The sequence below is a fragment of the Panthera onca genome, chromosome E1, assembly GCF_046562875.1.
Source record: "Panthera onca isolate mPanOnc1 chromosome E1, mPanOnc1 haplotype 2, whole genome shotgun sequence".
NCBI lineage: Eukaryota > Metazoa > Chordata > Mammalia > Carnivora > Felidae > Panthera > Panthera onca.
The window spans coordinates 55,898,358-55,922,044 of record NC_138352.1 but is presented as its reverse complement, the minus strand read 5'-3'; the positions used below and the strand labels follow the sequence as shown (position 1 = coordinate 55,922,044).

The window sequence follows — 23,687 nt, the reverse complement described above, 5'->3', positions numbered from 1 at the left end:
AGACCTTACCCATAAGGTAGCAAGCCTGTGTGTTGACCGCACAGGGGAGAGGGGGCTGGCATGGAAGAAATAGAGGGGAAGAGAGTGATAGGATTAACAACTGTGAGAAGATGGAAGCAAAGAACTCTGAGAGTCCAGCCCATGGACTTCTAGAAGGGAATAGGGCAAGGCTACATAAGGCTGATCTGCCCCTCATACTTGCTTTCTGCCCACTGAAAGGCAGGCTGGTAGGGCAGAGAACCTGGGGGCTTTGTTGAGTTTGAGTTTCTTCTTGCTGAGCTTGTTACCAGGGCAACAGAGAGCAATGGGATCTAACTGCAGGACTGGGGAAGCAAGAGGCAGGGGTGACGAGGAAACATCTTAACAGTCATCCCTCCTGCCAGTATCCTACCCCCAAGGATGCCTGGCATTCTTTGCATGACCCCCAGGAGATCAGGGCCATAGTTACCCGTCACCCTGTGGGGAGGAGGAAAGCAAATGGACATGACTAAGAGGAATCAGGGGTAGGGGGAAAAAGAATCATGGTCCTCTGCCTCAAGCAGTAGCACCAAGGGATACAGGGGGAGTCCCAACTGTTTTAAGGTATACCATGATGTCCATGCCCCCAGTGCACAAGGATTTGTGGTCCAAGAACAGATGCCACTAGCTCCACATTAAACTCAATCGCTCCCCACACTGGGCATCACCTCTGTAGTAAACCTCACCCCACCCAGGGTCTGGAAGAAAACAGTCACTTCGAAGCTAGGAACTGGCCTGCACACATCAGAGGCTCAGTGAACTAGATAACCGGCAGCATTAGCCACAGCTGATGGTCTCAATAGTTCCGCTTTACCTTTACTAAGGTTAATAGAAGCCTCCCTCTTAGGCTGTGGTTCTTGATACTTCAGTGCCAGAGTGTCTTTACAAGAAGAAAGCTTAGCTACCTGTGCCTCCCCCTGGTACAGTTGTATTGACTTTGGGCACATTACCCTGGGAAACTCACTTGCCAAACACTAACAAAGGTGAAAGGGTAACTACATGTTCACGTGGGTAAGTTGCATCTCACTACTTTTTTCTGTCCCTGATGCTTCCAATCAAAGGGACTGAATAATATCCTGGATCCATGTGGCAATGTAGTTAGGATAAGATAGCCAATGGGGAATACAGATACAACTGTGGGTTCCCCACCTCTCAGGGCTTCCATTTCAGAAGTCTTGAGTTGCCTTGAGTTGTGACCGCAACTCTGGGGAGTCAGCAAGTTCTCTACTGTCCCTCCCAAATCAAGACTCATGCAAAACACTGGCAAAGGAGCCAAGTTTACAGTCTAAATTTTATTATCTCCAAGTCACAATGCTGATCACAAATGTGCACCCTTTAAAATAGTAACAAACAAACAAACAAACAACAACAGCAACAACAACAACAACACACATGGAGAAATTCTTGCAATGAAACACAGTGGACCAACAGAGACAACTGTCACAGTGTCTTAAGGTCTGGGAATCTGGGCATGCTGCCCACAGGCTTGAGGAGACATCTTCAGGTTTAAGGCAAAGGGAACAGCCTACAAAAGGCACAACCACCAGCTACCCCTAGAAGAATCTCTCAGTTATTTCCTCCTTGGGGGTTACAGCTTGAGTGCCTCTCCCCACCCCCCACCCCACACCTGTGACTCAAGAGTGGTTAGGTCAGCTCCTGGAGAGAATAGAAACAGTGACATTACTTGGGGAAACACAGCCATCACCATCTCCCTCAGGTTCTGTAGGATAGGGACAGTGGCCAAATTACCCCTGGCAGACACAAGTGCTGCAGTAATAGGGACCTCTTCCACAGAGGCAGCAGGGGAGTGGTTCAGCGCCATGGATAGGGAAGAAAAGGAAGAGGAGCCGTTGTCCCGAAAATGACTGGCTTCCTTAGGCCTGAAGCCCAGATGTGGGATCTTCTGTTTGCAGGGACAGGAGCAGAACTTGGGGAAAATCAGGTAGTAACATCTAAAACACTTGTAGCAGGAAAGACATGGAGAAGAGCAACTGCAAAGTATAGGGCAGACCACTTGCTGGACAGTATCTGCCTCTAGAGAGATGCATTGGTCCACAGCAACTGGAAAGGGGGTGTGGTAGGAAGGATGGAAAGAAGAGAAGCAGAGGGACCTCTAACTCCACTTACCTCCAAGACTGAGCCCTGAGGACTGTGTGAATACAGACCCTTAAGGGGCAAAGGCTTACTCCACTCTCCCTTTCTCACAAGGGCATCTGGACTGCCATCTCTCCCCACTGTAGAGACTCTGCCCTCAAGTAGAGGACTGACACCTACACAGTACAGGGACTGATGGAGGCTCAGACACCTGGAAATCGAAGTCAAGACGAAGGGCTCCTACCACACACTTTGAACTTTTCTCCACAATGAGACACTCTGTGGACGGCTCTGCTTCGAGGGTTAGAGGAATTGAGAGAATCCAAGTACAATAACAACGGCCAGACAAAAATGAAAGGCCACTTCTTTATAGACTTGGTGGGGGAAAACTGGCTGGTAAAACTTCAATTATCTGGGATGCAGGGAAAGACCAAAAGGGAACCCAGAGGAGCTAGCAAATCAGAAGAATGAATTTGTCTCATTTAAAGGCAAAGAGAAAAAGAAACTAAAAGAATATTAATTTAAGAATAATAAGCCAGGCTTTACAAACGAACGTCTTAGGAAACAAAACATACAGGAAGGAGCTTCCCTGGGAGAAGACACTTGAATTTCCCAGGAAAAAGTGAAGAAGAGTAAAAGACATGGGCTTCTAGATGTAGACCCAGAAGCCTGAGCTGGCTGGACCTCTGCTCCTCTGAGCACAGCCAACTCAAGTAAAGAGTGGAGATGGGAGGAAGTCCACTTGTTAGCCCCTTCTCCAACAGAGTCTGTCCTCAGAGGAAGGCAGGGGTCCTCCTCATTCAGCTGCTTGCTGGTAGGAGCCACCCTATAACTTTGAAGCCCTCCTGGTAGTAAACAGCCAGTTGTATTTCTCTTCTCTCCTGGGTTCTCACCTCTGCTGTTCTGACAGGGGTGGGGAAATGGGAAGAAACATTGTTAATGGACCTTCTGGGCATTTACAAGCTGTTTTCAAAAAGCCACGTTTCTAAATCATGTGTTTTATTATTATTTTTTAATGTTTATTTATTTTTAAGAGAGAGAGAGAAAGAAGGAGAAGGAGCACACACGAGTGAGAGAGAGAAAATTCCAAGCAGGCTCTGCAGTACAGCACAGAGATTCTCTCTCCACTTCTCTTTCTCAAATAAATAAACGTTAAAAAAAATAATAATAAAGATAAAAAAATAAAGTCCCTAACAAAGCAACAATAAAACCCCCATGATCTTTCTCCATGACTTTTAGAACTGGCTCTGCTGCAAACACCTCAAATTTAGATTTCCCTTTCCTTAAAAAAGAATGCCCTGCATTTTTCCCTTGCAGATTCCCAAATGAAATTCTGCCAAGTTAACAATGGTTTCTGCTTCAATCCTGCTCAATGCATTCGCAAAACAAAGCGGCTGGCAAATTTTGAGACTCCTTTAAGCCTCCCCACAAGATATCTCATGATTATAACTTAAAGCATTAATTAGGTGATTGTTAAGTAAATAAGCATGAGCATTAGTTTTAAGAATGTTATAAGAGTTGGGGCGCCTAGGTGGCTCAGTCGGTTGGGCAGCAGACTTCAGCTCAGGTCCTGATCTCACGGTTTGTGGGTTTGGGCCCTGTGTTGGGGTCTGTGCTAACAGCTCAGAGCCTGGAGCCTGCTTCAGACTCTGTGTCTCCCTCTCTGTCCCTCCCCGGCTCATGCTCTGTCTCTATCTCTCAAAAATAAACATTAAAAAAAAATAATAATAAATAAATAAATAAGATTTAAAATGTTGTAAGAGTCATAGTACATTGTACACTTACTTTTATAGGATGTTCGATTTAAAATATTTAAGAACTCATATTAACTGGAACCCCTGCTTACAACCTGAAATAATAAAGTTAGAATTTGTTACCAGTCGTTAAAAAAAAAAAAAAAAAAAAAAAGGCCATGGAGACACACTCAGAAAAGGAGAGAAATTTTCTAGGGGAAAGGAAAGCCCACTGATGTGGGAAGCAGCTTACATACCTCAGGAGGTGGGGGCTTAATGGTGACTGGCTGGGGAGTCCTCCGGGGTGGGGAGGGCTTTGGCTGCACCTGCTGCTGGGCAGGGTTATAGTAGGTCACTCCTCCATATACCTGTGATGGGGCCTTGGGACCCCAATAAGTCAGAAGAAAAAGTTAGGCAAACTCACCCTAACTATGGTGAACAGGAAACATTATTCGGGCAGGAAGCATTATTCAGGCACAAAAGTAAAAGTACTGGGGAATTTGTAAGTTTTTAAATCTCTAAGCTGCCCCTTAAAGTGATCCTTCATTTCTACCTTACTATCTCTTAATTATGTTCTGGTTCTTACTCCTCCAAAGTATTGCTCATCTTTCTCTAATTCTTACCATCAGCTGAAAAATGGAAGAGGCTAAGCTCAGTGGTGACACCTCACATACCAGATGGTGTCAACCTGTCGGGAGTTAAGCAGCACAGGAAGGGGTAGGGCTGGTAAGGATAATACAGCTTCTTTACTCAATTGAATAGCAGACACAGCCACCTAAGACATACCAAAACACTTCAATGAAATACCATTCAAGAAACAGAAGGCAATAAACAGACGATGGGCATTACATAAGCTGCATTTCCAGCTCCTGACCACCAAGAGGCGTCCTGATGTCACATGCAAATCAGTGGCATCGAAATGTTTTCTCAAATTCCTTAAGCATTCTTCCCATATCACCTCCTCGTCTGAATTAAAGGATGTGTAGAAAAATCTGCTCATTAGCCATCTCACCTGCGTATTAGGATATAGATGAGGAGGCGGTGGGGGAGGCAGTGCCCCTGGAGCATAAGGGTAGCTAGGATTACCAAAGTTCATGACGCCTGGAGCAGAAAAGTAAGTAGGAGCAAGCAACTGCTGAGGTGGTGGCTGTCCTGGAGACATGGACACTGGTGGGGGATAGAGGCCCGGATTGGGGAGAGGTGCCGGTGTCTGGTGGGGATGTAAACCTGGATAAGAAGAGGAAAACAAAAATTAAATAGAAGATAACACCATTTCCATGGGATGGCTTGGCTGCCCTGCTCAGCACAGAAAGACTCAGGATGAAGTCCTCAGGATGGACCCAAGAGGAGTTTGTTGCTCAAGCAGCCAGAGTGGCCAGCCTTGTAAGCAAGCAGCACAGAGCTCAGGAGGATGGAGCTTGTGAAGCCCCCAACACATATCCTCACGTACTGGAAGCATACAAGCAGAGGTGCAAAGCTTACCTGGGTGGGGAAGGTGCATTTCTGGCTGCACAATCATGCCCTGAGGAGGCAGTGGGGCAGGGCTGTCACCATGGGTATAGATTGGTCCCTGGAACTGCACTGTAAAATATCACATTGGGACTCTCATAAACCCTCACTCTTCGTATCATATGGATAAGTCTCCTTGTCCCCCAAACCCTTTAAAAGATGTTCTCAGTTTTCCATGTGAAGAAAACAGCAGCCAGACAATGTTTGATAACCACTGTGAGAAGTCAGAAGGGAAATTTTAGGAGTCAAGAGGCGGGTCTCTTAATTCACTTCATCCTGCCAAGAAAGGTGCCTAACAAGAATTTTTAAAAAAACAAACAAAAAACCCCCAAAACAACTCACATGGATCATAGTAATGTCCTTCCATGATACTGATGTGCACAGGAGGGGCAGGAGGCTCCGGCACAGGTCTCTGCCGCTGAGATGAATAGCGTTTGGCTCGCCCACCCTGGACACCCTGAAATAACGAGGTCTGAGCAAAAAGACTCCCAGAGGGCTGACTCTCCTATCAAGTCCCACCCTCCTGTAGGTGCTGCAAAACACACCCTTGGTATATGGCACATATTTAAACAATACTGGCAAAATGAAGGGGTTCTGGTTGGCTCAGATGGAAGAACATGCAACTCTTGACTTCAGGGTCATGAGTTCTACACATGAGGTGTAGAGATTACTTAATAAAAAAAGCTTAAAAAAATATTTGCAAAATGAATTATAAAGCCAATGAGAAACATCAAGATCTGAACCTAGACCCTCTACCCTTTCTGGAGAGCCAAATTAAAAGAAATATGGGTAAATCAATGGGAAAGCAGACTCCAAGGCCTTATCCTGGTTTAAACAGTGAACAACTGTTGCATGCAGCCCGCTCCCCCAACTACTCCCTTTTCCTTTCTGTACCATTTCTTCCATCCGGTTAAACTGAGGTGGAGGTCCTGCTCCCATGTGTATGTGATTGGGCATACCTGTAATATACCAAAAAAAAAGTCATGGCTGCAGAGCAGATAGATGTTGAGTAAGACTAAAGAGAAAATTACAGGTTGAAAAATACAACATGTGGAATTGTTTTATTCTTTTAAACTAACAAAATTCTTTTTTAATATTTATTTATTTTGAGAGGGAGAAGGGGAGAGACAGTGAGGAAGCACATGAGTTGGGGAAGGGCAGAGGAAGAGGGAATGAGAGGATCCCAAGCAGGTTCCACGGTGTCAGCAAAGAGCCTGATGCTGGGCTGGATCTCACGAACCATGAGATCATGAGATCATGAGCTGAGCCAAAATCAAGAGTCAGAGGCATGCCAACTAAGCCACCCAGGGACCCAACAAAATTCCTTTTAAACTATCTCTGCCTCCTGTCAATACCAGCATTTGGAAATCTGTCCTCACTGCCTGCAATCTTAATATAGCAATAAAGCCTTTGAACACACACACACACACACACACACACACACACACACACACACTTCAATGAGAAAGTGCAAGTTCAAATTTCTCCCACCAAATACTTCCCTTTACAGAATCCCTAAGAGGTTATAATTAGCACAGTACATTATCAAACGTATTGAAAAATCTCAGCCCTCAAGTTTCTGAACATAACTGGACATTCTGTGAATCTGCCCAATTATTCTAGGCCATAGAGGTCTAGGATGGACATTTGGGAAGATACTCCCCTCTGGCTGAAAATGACTCAGGACAAAAAAAGACATCTTCCAATGGTAATAAGGTATCAGTAGAAGAGTATACTTCTCCATCCAAAGATCAACTCCAGGTCCAGTTTATACTACATTGGTTTTTGGTATTCAAAAATGCACAGGGGTGCCTGGATGGCTCAGTAGGTTAAGTGTCCACTCTTGATTTTGGCTCAGGTCATGATCTCATAGTTCGTAGGTTCGTGCCCCCACTGTCAGCGTGGAGCCTGCTTGGGATTCTCTCTTCCTCTCCCCCTCCTCTGCTCCCTCTCACTCACATTCTTTCTCCAAATAAACAAACAAAATCATGCACACCAGGGAAGGATGCTGAAACTCCCAGTCCAAATGAGGATTTCCAATCTTTAAGTTCAAATCAGATTTCAGAAACTAAGGAAAAGAGGGGCGCCTGGGTGACTCAGTTGGTTAAGCGGCCAACTTCGGCTCAGGTAATGATCTCACAGCTTGTGAGTTCGAGCCCCACCTTGGGCTCTGTGCTGACAACAGCCCAGAGCCTGGAGCCTGCTTCAGATTCTGTGTCTCCCTCTCTGCCCCTCCCCCACCCACACTCTGTCTCTCAAAAATAAATAAACATTAAAAAAATTAAAAAAATAAAAAAAAAAAAAAAAAGAAACTAAGGAAAAGATCTTTTGATCTACCTGGCTGGAGGGAAAGATGGATGGGCAAGAGCCTGGTAGATAGGTCCTGGTTTCTAGAACTCTGCTATCCAACGTGATATCCAATAGCCACATGTGGTTATTTAAATTTCTATTAATTAAAATTGCAAGTTCATTTCCTCAGTCACTCTAGGCACATTACCATTGTTCAAAAAGTTCTTACACTATAGAAAACTCTATTGGGTAGCCTGGCTCTAGATTAAGGAAATTAGGCTTTCCTTTCAAACAGATTAGAAAATTCTCATCCAGGGGTACCTGGGTGTCTCAGTCCACTGAGAGTCCAACTTTGCCTCAGGTCATGATCTCATGGTTTGTGGGTTTGACCACCGCATTGGGCTCTGTGCTGACAGCTCAGAGCCTGGAGCCTGCTTCAGATTCTGTGTCTCCCTCTCTCTCTCTCTCTCTGATTCTGTGTCTCTCCCCTTCTCTCTCTGCCCCTCCCTCGCTTGTGCTCTCTCTCAAAAATAAATATTAAATGTCTCCCCCTCTCTCTGCCCCCCTCCCCCACTTGCACTCTGTCTCTCTCAAAAATAAACATTAAAAAAAATAAAATAAAAGCCCTCCATAAAAAACATTAAATAAATAAATAAATAAATAAATAAATAAATAAATAAATAAGAAAAAAAAGAAAATTCTCATCCAAATTCAAACGAGTAAGTATCTGCCTTCAAATATTTAACTATTAATTCATATAATAAGAACACTGCCACCCTCTTCCAACTTTTGCCACAGAGAATGGGTAAAAGATTGTGCATTCAGGAGGTCAATATTGATAACTGGTCAGGTAGGCAAAGTAGTGGGGTAGTCTTGGGTAACAGATAAAACTTCTCTGAGGTCTTTGTATGAATATACCTATGAATATATTTCTTTCAGTTAACAAAAACAAAGCTAGGGGCACCCGGGTGGAGTTGGTTAAGCATCCAACTCTTGATTTTGGCTTAGGTCATGATCTCAGTTTGTGAGTTTGAACCCGGTGATGGGCTCTGTGCTGAAAGCAGGGAGCCTGCTCTCAGAGCCTGCTTGGGATTCTCTCTTTCCCTCTCCCCCATTTGCACATGCATGCACTCTCTTAAAAAAAAAAAAAAAGATATTTATCAGATACTATATCCCCAAGACACCTAATCCCATGTCCCCAAACTCAGTGATGCTCAGGGAAAAAAGTTAGTCACTAACCCTAAGGTACCTACCCCGAAGCTCACGTGGCTGTAGGAACGAAGGCTGCCCTGGAGTCCAATTCTGTTCTGTTATATTTAGTTGTGCCACATCTTGCTCAAGTCCACTTGTAGTAGAATCCACTGGAGCCTCCCAGGCTCCAGTCTTAGCAGGTGGAGAAGGGGTAGTTTCTGGGACTGGAGGCGCTGGGTTCAGCCCTTCAGGTGGAGGGGGCACCTCCTCTGCAACCTTGACTGCATCTCCAGCTTTGATTCTCGTTCTTCTTGCCCGGGAATAGGATTTCTTCTCAATAGGCCTGTCAGGGGCTGGTGGTGCAGCATCAGGAGCAGCAGCTGGAATCTCTGAGGCTGCCTCTTCCTTCTCAGGACTGCCAAGCACTTGAGCATCAGCTTCTGGAGATGGATCCCTCACAGGAGTCTGCTCTAGGCGCCGTGACCGGTAACTGGCTTCATGTTTAACAGTCTCACCAGATCGGCCACCATGCTGCCCACCAGCATCCACAGGCCTAAAACCAGCACGACCTTCCTTGAAGCCCCCAGATCGAGAGTAATTCCTGGGAGCAGACATCCGGCCAGTGCCTGCAGCATTTCTGTTAATAAATGTCCTTGGTGGTAGGGTGCCCCCAGGACCCTGATGGCGATGGGACTTGTTTGGTCGCTCAACAATCCAGTTTGGATCTCTTTGCGGAGGACTCCCAAACCTGAATAAATGGAATGGCAAAAGTCTTAAGGAAAGAAATAACAAAAGAGATGAGATGACTAGAGATATAAACTGAAGGTCAGGGAGACTTCACCCATTCCTCACTGACTAAATGACAGGCTGAAATGGCATTTAAAAAAGCAAAGGTCTCTCTAAAATATAAATATAAACTGCAAAATTTCCTCACCTGGGTTTCCGGATTCTTCGGGGTTTGATGTCATCAGGATTGTGAGCTGAGCGGATGTCATAGCCATAAAGAGCAATGAGCTCCTGTCGAGACTTTGGAGCCTGTTCATCTTCCCGGAACTTATCATGCTCCCAGCGACCCTCATCCTTCCATAGCTTTCGCTGTCTCCCCTTGGGTCTGGATAAAACCAGGAAAAAGTGTCTTAGGCTGGTAGATTCCATTATATAAAGATGTTCACGAAAAAATAGGGTTGGGCAGAGAAACAGTAGGAACTTCACTGGTCTTCCCATTTTCCCAGACAGATTATACAAAACCAAGAGTGAATCACAGAGCCTACTGAGCTCAAATGTAATAAGGGACAAAAATGAGGAAAGACTTCACTTCAAACTACTCAGCACCTTGGAAATAAATATCTCTTGCTTATAAGGCAGCCTATGCAAGTATTTCATATCCCAGAGTCTTGAGCCTCAAATTAAGGAAGGCAGTGGAAGTGTGGGTCTGGATCCCAGTTCCTCCACCAAAAGTTACCAAATATCCTAAGCCTCACTTTCCTCAAAAGATAATCATAAAACTTAAAGTACTGTGAGCAATAAATTAGCAAAGTGCCGGGCATATAGTAAGCACTAAATACATACTAATAGCAGCAACAAATGGTTGTACCTGACTTCCTCCTCCTGAGTTTGCCCTCGAAGATCATGCTCAAAGAAGAGCCCTTTCCGGGGTATGTATGCTGGGTTCTTCCGATCCTCATCATCATCCAAATGCTTAGGGCCTTTTTTACCCACTTTGTTCTCCACAGGCTCTGTGCTCTCCTAGAGGACAGACAAAGGGCTCCTTATTCTCTTCCAAGGTTAAGAGTCCTTATTCTGGCCCCCAAAATGGAGGCCTGTGGTGGACACTGACCTGTCCATCCCCACTCTGCCTCTCTCCAGTTACAGTGCCTTTGGTGTCAGGCTTTTCTTCTCCCTTCTCTTCTTTTGCTGAACAATTAGCAGCATCATTGGCTTCTGATTTCAGCTCCACTTTGGAGTTTTCCTCTTCACTGTATTCCCCTTCTTCACCCTGAAAAAAGTTCCCATCAGTTGGAAATGGTGCATTTTTACTTTCCATTCTTTTTTTTTTTTTTTAAAGTTTATTGAGAGAGAAAGAGAGCATGTACATGAGCGGGGGAAGGGCAGAGAGAGAGGGAAAGAGAGAATCCCAAGCAGGTTCCATGCTGTCAGTACAGAGCCTGACACAGGGCTCCAACCCACAAACCATGAGATCATGACCTAAGTCAAACCAAAGAGTTGGACCCTTAACCAACTAAGCCACCCAGGTGCCCCTTATTTTCCATTCTTTAGGATAGAAACATTTTCTAATGAACTTTTACTACCATGTAAGAATTAAAAGCAAACATATCAAAACTCTTACTAAAATTTCTAGAGGATGGGGCACACACACACACACACACAAAACACAATAAAAAATATACATACATACACTTATACAGATCCGTGTAAGTTTTCCAGGAAGATATGCAAGGAAATGTTAACCATGGTAGCCTCTGGGGAAGGAGCCCAGGAGATACGAAAGAGAGGCTTTCAACTGCCTAGCATACAGGGGGCACCTGGGTGGCTCAGTTGGTTAAGTGGACAACTTCAGCTCAGGTCATAATCTTATGGTTCATGAGTTCAAGCCCCACATCGGGCTGGCTGCTGTCAGTGTAGAGACCGTTTCAGATCCTCTGTCCCCTTCTCTCTCTGCCCCTTCCCTGCTCACAGTATCTCTCTCTCTCTCTCAAATATAAATAAACATTAAAAAAAATAAAAATAAAAACTGCCTACCATACAAAAGGAGCTTAATCTTTGTTGATGATTTCTCTCCTTCTTCATGGATTATTTCTTAAACATGCAGTGCCTAAAAACTACACTCTAACTCAAGCTGTGAATTGTCTCATCTCAGAATAGCTTAGAGCAGAGATTCCCAACCTTTTAGATTATGTGGACCTCTTGTTAAACTCCAAAATTTTCATGAATCTCCATTAGACAATAGCTCATATAACACCCAGTGACTGAAAAAAACATATTAACAAACAATTTCTATACATTCAATAATACTTCAAAAAAATCTACATTGTATTAACTTGTATATTCAAAACCAGTAATACATAAAGGTGGGAGATGTACATTTAGTCTATAAATAATATGAACTGAGCTAGTGAATTTGCAAACTCTGTAATAACCCTATGATTTTTCAAGGCATTTATTTACCCTCAAATTGGGAAATAATGGCATACATTTTTTATGTCTGTGATACGAATACTCAACTTTCTGCAGCATGAGATCACCTTAGCCAACAACTCAGCCCAGAATTATGTAATTATAAAATTTTGGCTTAAAAAACTTGTTCTTTTTAAAATTTTATTTTTAAGTAATCTCTACACCCAACATGGGGCTTGAACTAACGACCCCGAGATCAAGAGTCGCATGCTCTACCAACTGAGCCAACCAGGCACCCATGACTTAGAAAGCTAGAGAACTTGTATGACCACTGCATTTTAGAAATGAAAACAAAGCTCAAGTGCTTTCTTGCCTCTCCACATCTCCTTTCCTCTCCTGCCACATCAAGATTGGATAATCCTGCTTGTGACAGAGAAACTGCTGAGTCTGTCCATACAGAAGAGGGTCCTTAGGCCACCTACTAAACAGGGGCCACCAGAAAGGGTTAGGTAATAAAGGTGTGGCTAGTTCTAGGGAGAGAAAAGGAGCAATTAAAGCGTATGCTGAGGGAACTGGCTTTAGAATACTTTCATTTCAAATTCCTCTCAGGATTTGGGCCTCCAGAGGCCAATCTATAGGCTGGAGGGTAGGTTTAGAGACCTGAAAACAAAGAAATGGGTTCAAAGGAAGGTGGGCTAGTCCTCACTGCTGGGTTAATAGGTCAGGGTGCCAATACCCCACTGCCACCTGGTAGATAGGTGCACACTAGTCTTATTCTCCTACTGGGTCTGACGCTTGATCTATACTAGACTTGTTCATAACTCCAAACTCATGCTAACATCAGGAATGTGATCAAAGAGTTCTGAGATTCCTGATAAAGCAAAGAAGCTCTAAGTTTCTACCCTTTCTTCAAATAGAGTGGCGTCTGCCCAACCGGCCCAAATGAGCCAACTAATCCTCTTCCCTACTCAGCATCTGGGTATTTCAGCCTCTAAGTGTTTTGGGTCAGATTCCTGAAAGGTGATACTGTTATGAAACCCACAATTAGAGGAAGACCACACCCACACTATAAGGATTAAGCCTCTACTCATAGCTTTTTTTTTTTTTTTTTTAATGTATTTATTATGAGAGAGAGCAAGTGAGTGGGGTAGAGGCAGAGAGAGAATCCCAAGCGGGCTCCGCACTGTTAGTGCAGAGCCCAATGTGGAGCTTGAAATCACAAACCGTGGGATCACGACCTAAGCCGAAATCAAGAGTCAGATGCTTAACTGACTGAACCACCCAAACGCTCCTACCCACAGCTTTCTAATAACCAAGTGCCCTTGATTCTTCCCATTTCCCCTCATTCACAAGAAGTTTCCCCTCCTCTTGAGATGGGGATGGGTGGGTGGTAATCATTCAGTTCTTTCCCTAATCTTATGTCCCCTGTTAGTTCTAAAGCAGAAATTTCAAGAATCTTATTCAATATGTATATGTGACCTTCATTCATTAGTCCCCACCAAACAAACACACAGACGCACACACTGATCTCAAACATCTTAAAATAGTATCAGCATGATTATGAGAATTTTGTCTTATGCTCTGCCTCCTCTAGTCCATGGTGGAATGTCAAATGAGGGAATTCTTTTATTCCAAATGAGAAACTAATTTTGTTTCCAGGGCAGGACAGAAAGATACAAACAGCAGTGCTGAGAAGACTCCAAATTAGTCTGGTCTAACTGAAGACAAAAAGGTGCTACCCCAGGATCATACTGCTTTGGCTAAGGACTGACACCAAAATCCTTTTCCAGAGACAAAACTCCTCTTCAATGAATACTCTCCCCAACTCTCAAGTCTAGCTCTCCCTTGAAGCCCCTGGTAGCTTTCTCACACAGAAGTTTTAGCTTATTCTTGCATTCCCTATGTATTTCAGAGTATAAGACAAGAGTTAGTGTCTTCCTGGTTCTCAATGTCTCTTCTAGATCTAAGTTCTCCAGCATCATTTTAAATTCCTACTCCCCTGAGGCTCCTATCACCTAGCTATATACCTCTATGCCTTCCTTGAGCCAACCCTGCCACAGACTTGGAAGACTAGCAAGATGCTCACTCTTCACCTCTGCTACAGGCCATCTGTTTCCATGGCCACACTCCAGACAAGTCTTATCTGGAACTGCTATACATTTCTTTTTTAAGCAGGCTCCACACCCAATGTGGGGCTTGAACTCACGACCCACGACCCTGAGATCAAGAGTTGCCTACTCTGCCATCTGAGCCAGCCAGGCACCCCTGCTATACATTTAATTTTTATGCCATACATTTTTAAAAAACTAAGCCTGCTCCTCTTTAAAACTCTTCAATACTCCTTTGATCAAAACTACCACATGCAGGGGCACCTGAGAGGCTCAGTTAGTTGGTTGAGTGAGTGACTTCGGCTCAGGTCATGATCTCGTGGTTCCTGAGTTCCAGCCCCACATCGGGCTCTGTGCTGACAACTCAGAGCCTGGAGCCTGCTTCGGATTCTGTGTCTCCCTCTCTCTCTGCTCCTCCCTGATTCGCGCTCTCTCATAATAAACATTAAAAAATAAAAATAAAAAACTGCCACATGCAAAAAAAAAAAAAAAAAGTTAGACCCTCACCTCACCCCATATACAAAAATTAACTCAAAATGAATCAAAGTCCTAAATTTAAGAGCTAAAACTATAGAACTCTTAGAAGAAAACAGGAGTTAATCTTCATGACTTTGGTTTTGGCATGGATTCAGCCTTCTTAGATATGACATCAAAAGCACAAAAAGAAAAAAACAGATATATTAGACTTCATCAAAATTGAAACCTTGCACCATTAAGAAAGTAGAAAGAAAACCCACAGAATGTGGAAAAAAGATTTGCAAATCATGTGTCTGATAAGGAACCTGTATCTAGAATATATTTTTATAACTCAATAAAAAGACAACCCAACTAAAAAATAGGACAGTCCTGGGTGGCTCAGTCGGTTAAGCATCCAACTTCAGCTGAGTCATGATCTTACAGTTCACGGGCTCAGGTCCTGCATCGGGGCTCTCTGCTGTCAGCACAGAGCCTGCTTCAGATCCTCTGTCCCCTTCTCTCTCTGCCTGTCCCCTGCTTGCATTCTCTCTCTCAAGAATAAATAAACATTAAAAAAAAGGGGGGGGGGGCCCGGGGTGGCTCAGTTGGTTAAGTGTCCGACTTCGGCCTAGATCATGATCTCGCAGTTCATGAGTTCGAGCCCCGCGTCAGGCTCTGTGCTGACAGCTTGGAGCCTGGAGCCTGCTTCAGATTCTGTGTCTCCCTCTCTCTCTGCCCCTCCCCAGCTCATGCTCACACTCTGTCTCTGTCAAAAATAAATAAAATTAAAAATAAAAATAATAATAATAAAAAAACAAGTTTAAAAATTGTCTGGGATTTTCCCAGGATTCTGGGAAAATGGCAGCCGCAGTTTTTGATCTCGTCTAACCTCCACATGAAATGAGGGCTTCTAGACAGCAAAATCAAAGCCCTTTAAAGGCTTTGGAGGTTTACAACAAAACTAGGTTACAAGGTATTCCCCAGACCTCAAAATACAAGCAAACAGAAATAAAGCACGAACAGCCATTAAGACCTGCACCAGACTGTGTCCGTACTCAAGAAAGCAGAGTAGTAAATGGAACTGAGAACAGGAGAACCCTGAACTAATCAACAGGTATTTATTTAACAGAAAGCTAAACTGAAAACAACAGTTGAAAGTAGGAGGAGTTTTACTGTCTCCAATAGTGTTTGAATGTGAGGGTCCTGCAGTAAGAAGCTCTGAAAGGGCTCGAGGTGTCTAAAATCTCTGAAATCTTGCAACCGACCCAGCTGCCAGGGCTGCCTTCTAGGATAGGGTCCCACACCAAAGAGAAACTTGAGAGGACAATCCAACTGAGCAGGAGAGGACCACAAGGAGTGAAGAGAAGCTACAGAACAAATTAGGAAAGGGAACAAGAGCAGGAAATCACAGAAAGCAATCCACCACTTTTTTTTTTTTTTTTTAACACTACAGGAAAACAACAGAAAGAGCTTTATGAAGTCAGAAAAAGCTACTCTGAGCCATATGTCCTTCTAACAGATCAGGAAAACTAATATCACATAAAATACAAACCGGTAACAAAAATATAGAGGTCAAATCCTATATAAACTTATCATGAGAAAGAAAAAATAAGAGCATTCTACAAAGAAAGCATGACAGAAGACAGACATATCATATAAAAAGTGTAACTTCATTTCAAAAAATCTAAAAAGGCATTAAGAAAATTAGGTAAGATATGAAAGAACATCAATCAGAGTTAGAAAAACTCAAAAACGAAACGAAAGAACTCAGGAAAGTACTAGAAATTAAAAAAAAATCATTTCAAATACAAAGCCTAAAACTAGAAGAAACACAAGAGTGAATAAACATAGTAATAACACCTTAAGTGAAAATAAAAGTGATAAGGAAAAAGTATTTTTAAAAATCAAGAAGTAAAGGAAAAAAGGATTAGAAAGAAAGGGTCAAATACTGAAGACACACATAAAATACTTAGGAGGCACCTGGGTGGCTGTGTTGGTTAAGTGTCCAAATTTGGCTCAGGTCATGATCTCAGGGTTCGTGAGTTGGAGCCCTGCATCCAACTCTCTGCCATCAGCACAGAGCCTACTTGGGATCCTCTGTCCCCCACTCTCTCTATCCCTCTCCCACTTGTGCACATACACTTTCTCTCTCTCAAAAATAAATACACAATAAAAATAAATAAAACAAAATACTTGGGATAGGAGTTCCATGACATATTGCAGAGTACATCTCATACCTGTGAACACCAACCCAGAGCAACTACCACCAGACAAATTCTAATATAATTACTGGACCTTAAAAAATATATACTGGGAATACCTACACAAAAAAAGCAAGTGACCTATAAGGGAAAGAAAATAAGTAATGATCAGTTTTGTTCAAGATAAAATCTTTGGTTCATGTTGTCTTTCCATGGATCTGGAAATAATTTGCAGGAAATACAAAGGACAGAAAAGGCATGTTGGGTTGTACCACGAGTGAACAATCATCAATACCTTTTCAACAGATTAACTGTAAGGAAAAGAAAGGGATGAAAAACTAACCTGTAGACTAAGAGACCGATCAAATTTGGGGCACCTGGGTGGCTCAGTCGGTTAAGCGTCCAACTCTTGATTTCAGCTCTGGTCATGATCTCATAGTTCATGAGTTTGAGCCCCACAACAGGCTCCATGCTGATAGTGCATCAATGGAGCCTGCTTGGGATTCTCTCTCTCCCATTCTCTCTCTCTCTCTCTCTCTCTGCCCCCCCCCCCACTTGCACACATCCTCTCTCAAGATAAACTCAAAAAAAAAAAAAAAAATCAAAATTATTATTTTTTTTGAGAGAGCGCAAGTTGAAGAGGGGCAGAGAGAGGGGGACAGAGGATCCAAAGCAGGCTTTGCACTGACAGCAGCAAGCCTGCTGTGGGGCTTGAATTTATGAACCTTGAGATCATATCTTTAGCCAAAGTCAGATACTTAACAGACTGAGCCACCCAGATACCTCAAGAGAGATCATACTTTAATAGGCAAGACTGAACTGTAGCGTATAGGTATATAGTTAGTAATCAAGAAGAAATGCAAGCAATGGATTACTATTAAAGTCAGGATACCAGGCTTTTTTTCTGTAATATAATCTGCTGTCCATAGAAACTTTTTCTATGCTGTCCAATACAGCAGCCAGTACCCACACCTAGCTACTGAGTACTTAAAATGTGGCCACCGCAACTGAAGAACTGAAGTTGATTTTAAGTTAAACTAATTTAAATTTAAATAGCCACATTTGGCTAGTGACTACTGTATTAGAGCAGAACTAGACTTTCTTAACTTTCAGACGATATATATACTATATATTGCCATTTCAAAGTCCCACAAGTCCCTCAATTTCAAAACATCCAAAATTTAACCCACCATTCTTCTTCCTAAAATCTCCTCCTGTGTCCCATTCTTTTATTCTTTAAAAAAATTTTTTTAACGTTTATTCATTTTTGAGAGACAGAGTTTGGGCAGGGGGTGGAGAGAGAGACTGACAGACAGACAGACAGACACAGAATCCGAAGCAGGCTCCAGGCTGAGCCGTCAGCACAGAGCCCTATGCAGTGCCTGAACCCACAAACTGTGAGACCATGACTTGAACCGAAGTCGGATGCTTAACAGACTGAGCCACCCAGGCGCCCCGTTCTTTTTTTTTTTTTAATGTTTTTTTTTTAAGAGAGAGAGAGAGAGAGAGAGAGAGAGGCGGTGTGAGTGGGAGAAGCAGAGGGAGACAGAATCCGAAGCAGGCTCCAGGCTCTGAACTGTCAGCACAGAGCCTGACGCGACGCGGGGCTTGAACTCATGAACCGCAAGATCATGATCTGAGCCGAAGTCGGATACACAACTGACTGAGCCACCCATGTGCCCTTCTCGTAAAATGTTATTTTTGAGAGAGAGAGAGAGACAGACAGACAGACAGACAGACACAGAATGTGACTGGGGGAGGGGCAGAGAGAGACAGACACAGAATCCAAAGCAGGCTCCAGGCTCTCAACTGTCAGCACGGAGCCCGACGTGGGGCTGGAACCCATGAACCACGAGATCATGACCTGAGCCAAAGTCAGCTGCTTAGCCAACTGAGTCACCCAGGCACCCTTCCTGTGTCCCATTCTCTCTCTCATTCATCAACCTGGGCATCCCTTTGACTCCTTAATTCAGGCTCCACATTCAATCAAGAAGTTCTGTTAGTACCACCTAACATGTCTCAAATCTGAGTACCACTGCCATGTCTCTTCTGTAGGGTACCATCATGTTCCCTGGCTTGTCCTAACAACCTCTTAACCGGCTCTCCCTGTCCCAAGTCTTGCCTCACCCACAATTCATCTTCTTTACTTAAGCCATCAGTAGCTTTCTTTCCTTGCTATTAGGATAACACCCAAACTCCTTTACATACAGAACAGTGAGATGCTATAAGTTCATAATCAACAAACTTCACTGAACACTGCATTCTGCATAACAATCTTCCCAGGGTTTCCATTCTCTAGTGACTACTGCAAACATTCTTCACCCCCAAAACCTCTCATCTCCCTTCTACTCTTTACACATTAACTTCATCACTGACTTCAGAGAAAATAAGTCATCTCATCAATCACCACATTCTATGAATTCCATTACCTAAATAGCTTTCAATTCTGTCCACTTTTTTCCTCCCAAGTTAATTTATTTTAAGAGATAGAGAGAGCTCAGGAGGGGCGGGGGGGGGGGGGGGAGGGGGGGGAGGGGGGGGAGGGAGAACCCCAAGAACGCCCTGCACTGTCAGCACAGAGCCTGACAACAGGGCTAGAACCAACAAACCCGCAAGATCATGACCTGAGCCAAAACTAGAGTCAGACACTTAACTGACTGAGCCACCCAGGTGCCCCTTGATCCTGTCCAGTTCCGTTTTCATTGCTATCACACCACTCCACTCCAGGCCACATATACTGCTTGCCTCAACTTGCACATTGCTTTAGCTTTTCTGCTTCCAATTTTGCTCCCCTCAGATCAACTAAAATTGCAGACAAGATAACGGTTATAAAATAATAATTCTTGGGATGCCTGGCTGGGTCAGACGGTAGTGTGTCCAACTCTTGATCTCAGGGTCATGAGTTCAAGCCCCATGCTGGGTATGGAGCCTACTTAAAAAAAAGATCTCAAATTTTACTGTGCATAAATATCAACCTGGGATCTTATTAACATATAAATGTCTGAGTCTTCCCTCCCTCGGCAAGATTTTGCTCAGAACTGGCCAACTGGATTTTCTGAGGCAGGTGTCCCTTGGATCTGACAAACACTTCTTTAAAATTTAAGTCTAATTCAGGGGAGCCTGGCTAGCTTGGTCAGTGGAGCATGCAACAGCTGATCTTGGGGTTGTGGGTTTCAGCCCCACGTTGGGTGTAGACATTACTTAAAATCTTAAAAAATAATAATAAAATAAGGGCGCCTGGGTGGCTCAGTCGGTTAAGCGTCCAACTTCGGCTCAGGTTATGATCTCACAGTTTGTGGGCTCGAGTCCCACATCGGGCTCTGCGCTGACAGCTTGGAGCCTGGAGACTCCTTCGGATTCTCTGTCTCCCTCTTTCTGTCCTCCTCTACTCATGCTGTCTTGCTCTCTCAAAAATAAACATTAAAATAACAATAATAATAATAATATAATAAAATTTAAGCCATCAGTATTCATCACATACTTGGTGAAAACCCTGTTACGCTTTCTCACTTCCTTACGCTATAATCCAAATACATTTTAATCTGGCTTACAAGATATTTTAAGATTTGGACTCAGACTCATCACTTAGCACCAGTCATGCTAAACGTTTCACATCCTCCAAATGGTCATGCAGTCCATTCCTTCTAGACCTTTTTCCCAGTGTTCTCTCTGCTTAGGATATTCTGCCTGGCTAACTCCCACTCACCCTTCAAATCTCTATTTTAACATCCCATCCTCTGTGTTTCCTAAACCCAGTTAGTTGCCCCCACCATGTGTTCCCAAAGCACCCTATGCTTCCGATATTATGACACTCACCAAACATTAATGTAATTACTTGTCTATTTTCTCCACAAGGGAAGAACCATGTCTGTCTTTTATTCCAGTGCTCAGCACAACTCCTGGCACATAGCAGGTACATGAAAATCCCTCGACGATCTTGCCCCTGTTCACTAATTTGCCTTTATTTCTGGTATCCGTCCCATACCTATTATGTTCCAGCCACATCAAACTATCAGTTTCCAAATAATTCAGTCTACTCTGTGTCAGGACTTTCACAGCTGTTGTTCCCTCTGCCTAGAACATGGTTTGTCTAACTCCAACTTATTTTTTCCTGACTACCTAAAATGGATTCAGTACTCAGCCATTAATACCCTACTTAACCCTGTCCCCAGAAGTTGTCACCAAGTCCTAGGATTGCCTGCATGTTTATCCAACTTCCTTACTAAGTCATTCCTAAAGACAGAAATTGTGGTATAGCGTTCACTGTTGCATTTTCAGTGCTTAATGGAAATCTAATACACAGTAACAGTTCTACAAAATCTATACAATGAACCTTTGATCCACAATCCAATTCCTTCTGTTCATAATCCCATGATCAAAATCCAGAACTCAGGACTTTATTCAACAACCCCAGGAAACAAACAGCCATTCCCTGGTAGTTCATCCAACCAAAATAAGATCACAAAAGCTTGGTTTATGGAAATTTTCTCCTGAATTTAAGAGGGAGAAAGCACCCTATAAACTGAGGGATGTTTCTGATACAAACCACTCAGAATCCTGCCCTTTTAAGGTCTTCACACTTGAAAAAAAATATCCAACTGCCTGGTTTCATTCTGTAGGTAGCATAAAAGGAACTGCCAAAGATCCCGTGAAGGACTTCAAGATGTTCTCATTCTCTAATTTAGAACCTTATTTTTCGCAGACAGAGTGAAAAACTGACACTAACAGTGTATCACGTGAAACCTAAAGAGGCATGCACCAAATTTCCCTCACTCTAAACAAGACCTTTTATAACAGTTTTTGAAGAGCATAAATGAAGAATGCACAAGAACAGTAACAAGTGGGTCATGGTACTTTTGAACCACGAGTGTGTACATGTTTTTAAAATACATTAAAAACAAACAAACCATTTTCCAACCTAGATAACAGAGAAAAAAGAACCTGTTACACTCACTTCAGAGTCTTCTGCACTTTCATAATCCGAGAGAACAGCTGAAACAAAACAGAAATACGTAAGGAAAAAAAAAAGGCAACAGAAATGATTATAAATACATTTCCTGATTGCTTTTTGAGTCAAGCTAAGACTCTAATTCAATTCTGACATCAACCTATCAGGGAGATAAAATTACGGTCCCTATTTACAAATGGGAAACAGGCTCAAAGAGCGATTTGCCCAACATCATACTGCTAAAATGTATGCTTACAAGCCCTGTGCTACAAAGAGCCACGTTATGGCACTTTTCCCCCACATCCATAACAGTCTGACAGGATGTCAACTGCTAAAGATAGGTGATCTGAGTTTACCGGCAAAAAACTTGTCATAATGCTACTCACCATCGCCCTCCATGCCATCTTCACTCTCCTGAAGGGAAGGAGATGACATGGGTTAGTTCCGTGATTTCCAGAGGGTGGGGAGCTAAAGACTCAACACAAAATGGTTGAAAAGGGAGATGAGGAAAGGTACATCTTTAACAAATAGCAGCCGAGGGAGGTCCGATCTCTTCACTTCCAGCCCCAATTTCTGAATAAACATCCGCTTTTCATCTACAGCGGCTCTACTCTTCCCCTTGACACCCCAACACCTCCTCCTCCCTTGGGGCTCCGGATGCACACCGCACTGGGATAGCTCTCTTCTCTAACACGGTATGCCCCAGCATCTACCATCAACTCCCAGCCTCGCATCACCACCTACACCCCGCCCCCCGGCCGGCCCCGCCCGCGCGCACTCACACATTCCGACTCCTCGGCGCTCTTCGCCCCCCCGCTCTCCACCCGCCGCAGATGAAGGGCCCCAGCTCGGCCTCCGCGCTGAGAAGGCAGAGAGCCGCTGCCACCGCCTCCAGCGCTACCGCTGCAGCTCCCGCCGCCCCGCGCCGGGGAGCCGCCGCTGTCTGAGCCCGATGCGCCAGACTCCTCGTCCTCCGTGTCCTGCGAAGCGCGCTGCCGCCGACGATCCGCCATCTTACGGAGAACGGCCGCCGCCGGCCAGCTCCTTACGTACCGCGCCCGTCGCAGGGGCTGCCGGGAGGCTTGAGAGCTAGTCCCAGCATGCTTCACGTGCGACACTGGCCGCCGCGCTTTTCGGGAGGAGGGGCTAGGGGCGGGCACCCTGCGGCACGTTTGCGGCGAGCGGGATTACGTAATCCATGTCGTGCGGGGGGCGTGCCGCGACCCCTGTCTTGCCTGGGGTAGGCCCCCGCGAGGGTAGCGGTGTTCCTCGCCCAGCCATCTTGGGCCTTCCGAGTCGAAGGCGCTCACCTGTCACAGCTTCACTGCGGCATTGGAGCTGTTTCAGGCTTTTCTATTTCCGTTTCTCGTTTCTACCTACGTTTGAAGCAGATCGTTTTACTGCATTCGTTTGCTTAGTAAAATCACGAGTGAAGGTAAACCTCTAAAGTCGTTGTGCTGGGTCAAAATTTGCCACAGCAGCTCATTTGAAGCTAAAGAGCGAAGGAGAAACCAGTTGTCTGCAGTGAAGCTCAAGGACTTAGTGTTGCAGCACACCGTGTTTTCTCACTTCCTCTTCCTTCTTGTATCTCCCCCACCCCCATCCCAGCTATCACCTCTCCCAAAGTGCAGGCTGGTATGATGCTAGACTTAACCAAGATTTAGAACCGATTTTAAAAGATGAACCGCCGTTGGTTCTATTTCCTGACATGATTTCCTTCTTAAGGGTTACCAGACAGGTAGCTGAGGGGAATGCTTTGATTTTGGCCAGGCATTTGCCAGCAGTGAAAAAAAAAAAAAGGTGTATTTTCTTTGGACCATAGTAAATACGTTCAAGATGTGTAAGGTATTAGTGTACCTACAGGAGTGCACATTAATAATATATATCAAACAGAGAAAAGTCACTATGGCATAGTACAGGATTCTAGCCCATGTAACATTTTTATAAGTTATATGGTTAAAGATTCTGATGTTTACCAAATTTATAGACAATACGAAACTAGAAG

General features: G+C 44.0%; 1 protein-coding gene across 3 annotated transcripts; it reads right to left on the bottom strand.

Annotated features, from left to right (window-relative positions):
• Nucleotides 1-1,290: 1,290 nt before the first annotated feature.
• CASC3 (CASC3 exon junction complex subunit) lies at nt 1,291-23,188 on the bottom strand. 3 transcript variants are annotated; one of them, XM_060646141.3, is made up of 14 exons: nt 22,465-23,184; nt 22,069-22,096; nt 21,689-21,726; nt 10,672-10,830; nt 10,429-10,580; nt 9,769-9,945; nt 8,897-9,582; nt 6,249-6,313; nt 5,697-5,811; nt 5,328-5,426; nt 4,858-5,072; nt 4,103-4,225; nt 3,898-3,961; nt 1,291-3,010 (listed from the first exon to the last, which is right to left on the bottom strand). In XM_060646141.3, exons 1-13 carry the CDS (start codon nt 22,693-22,695, stop codon nt 3,938-3,940), a joined length of 2,112 nt encoding a protein of 703 aa, XP_060502124.1. In that variant the 5' UTR covers nt 22,696-23,184; the 3' UTR covers nt 1,291-3,010; nt 3,898-3,937. The 3 variants fall into 3 exon arrangements, with proteins under 3 accessions (XP_060502124.1, XP_060502123.1, XP_060502125.1); XM_060646140.3 differs by having other exon boundaries at nt 1,291-3,015; nt 22,465-23,183; XM_060646142.3 differs by lacking the exon at nt 5,328-5,426 and having other exon boundaries at nt 1,291-3,015; nt 22,465-23,188.
• Between the last annotated feature and the right edge of the window lie 499 nt (nt 23,189-23,687).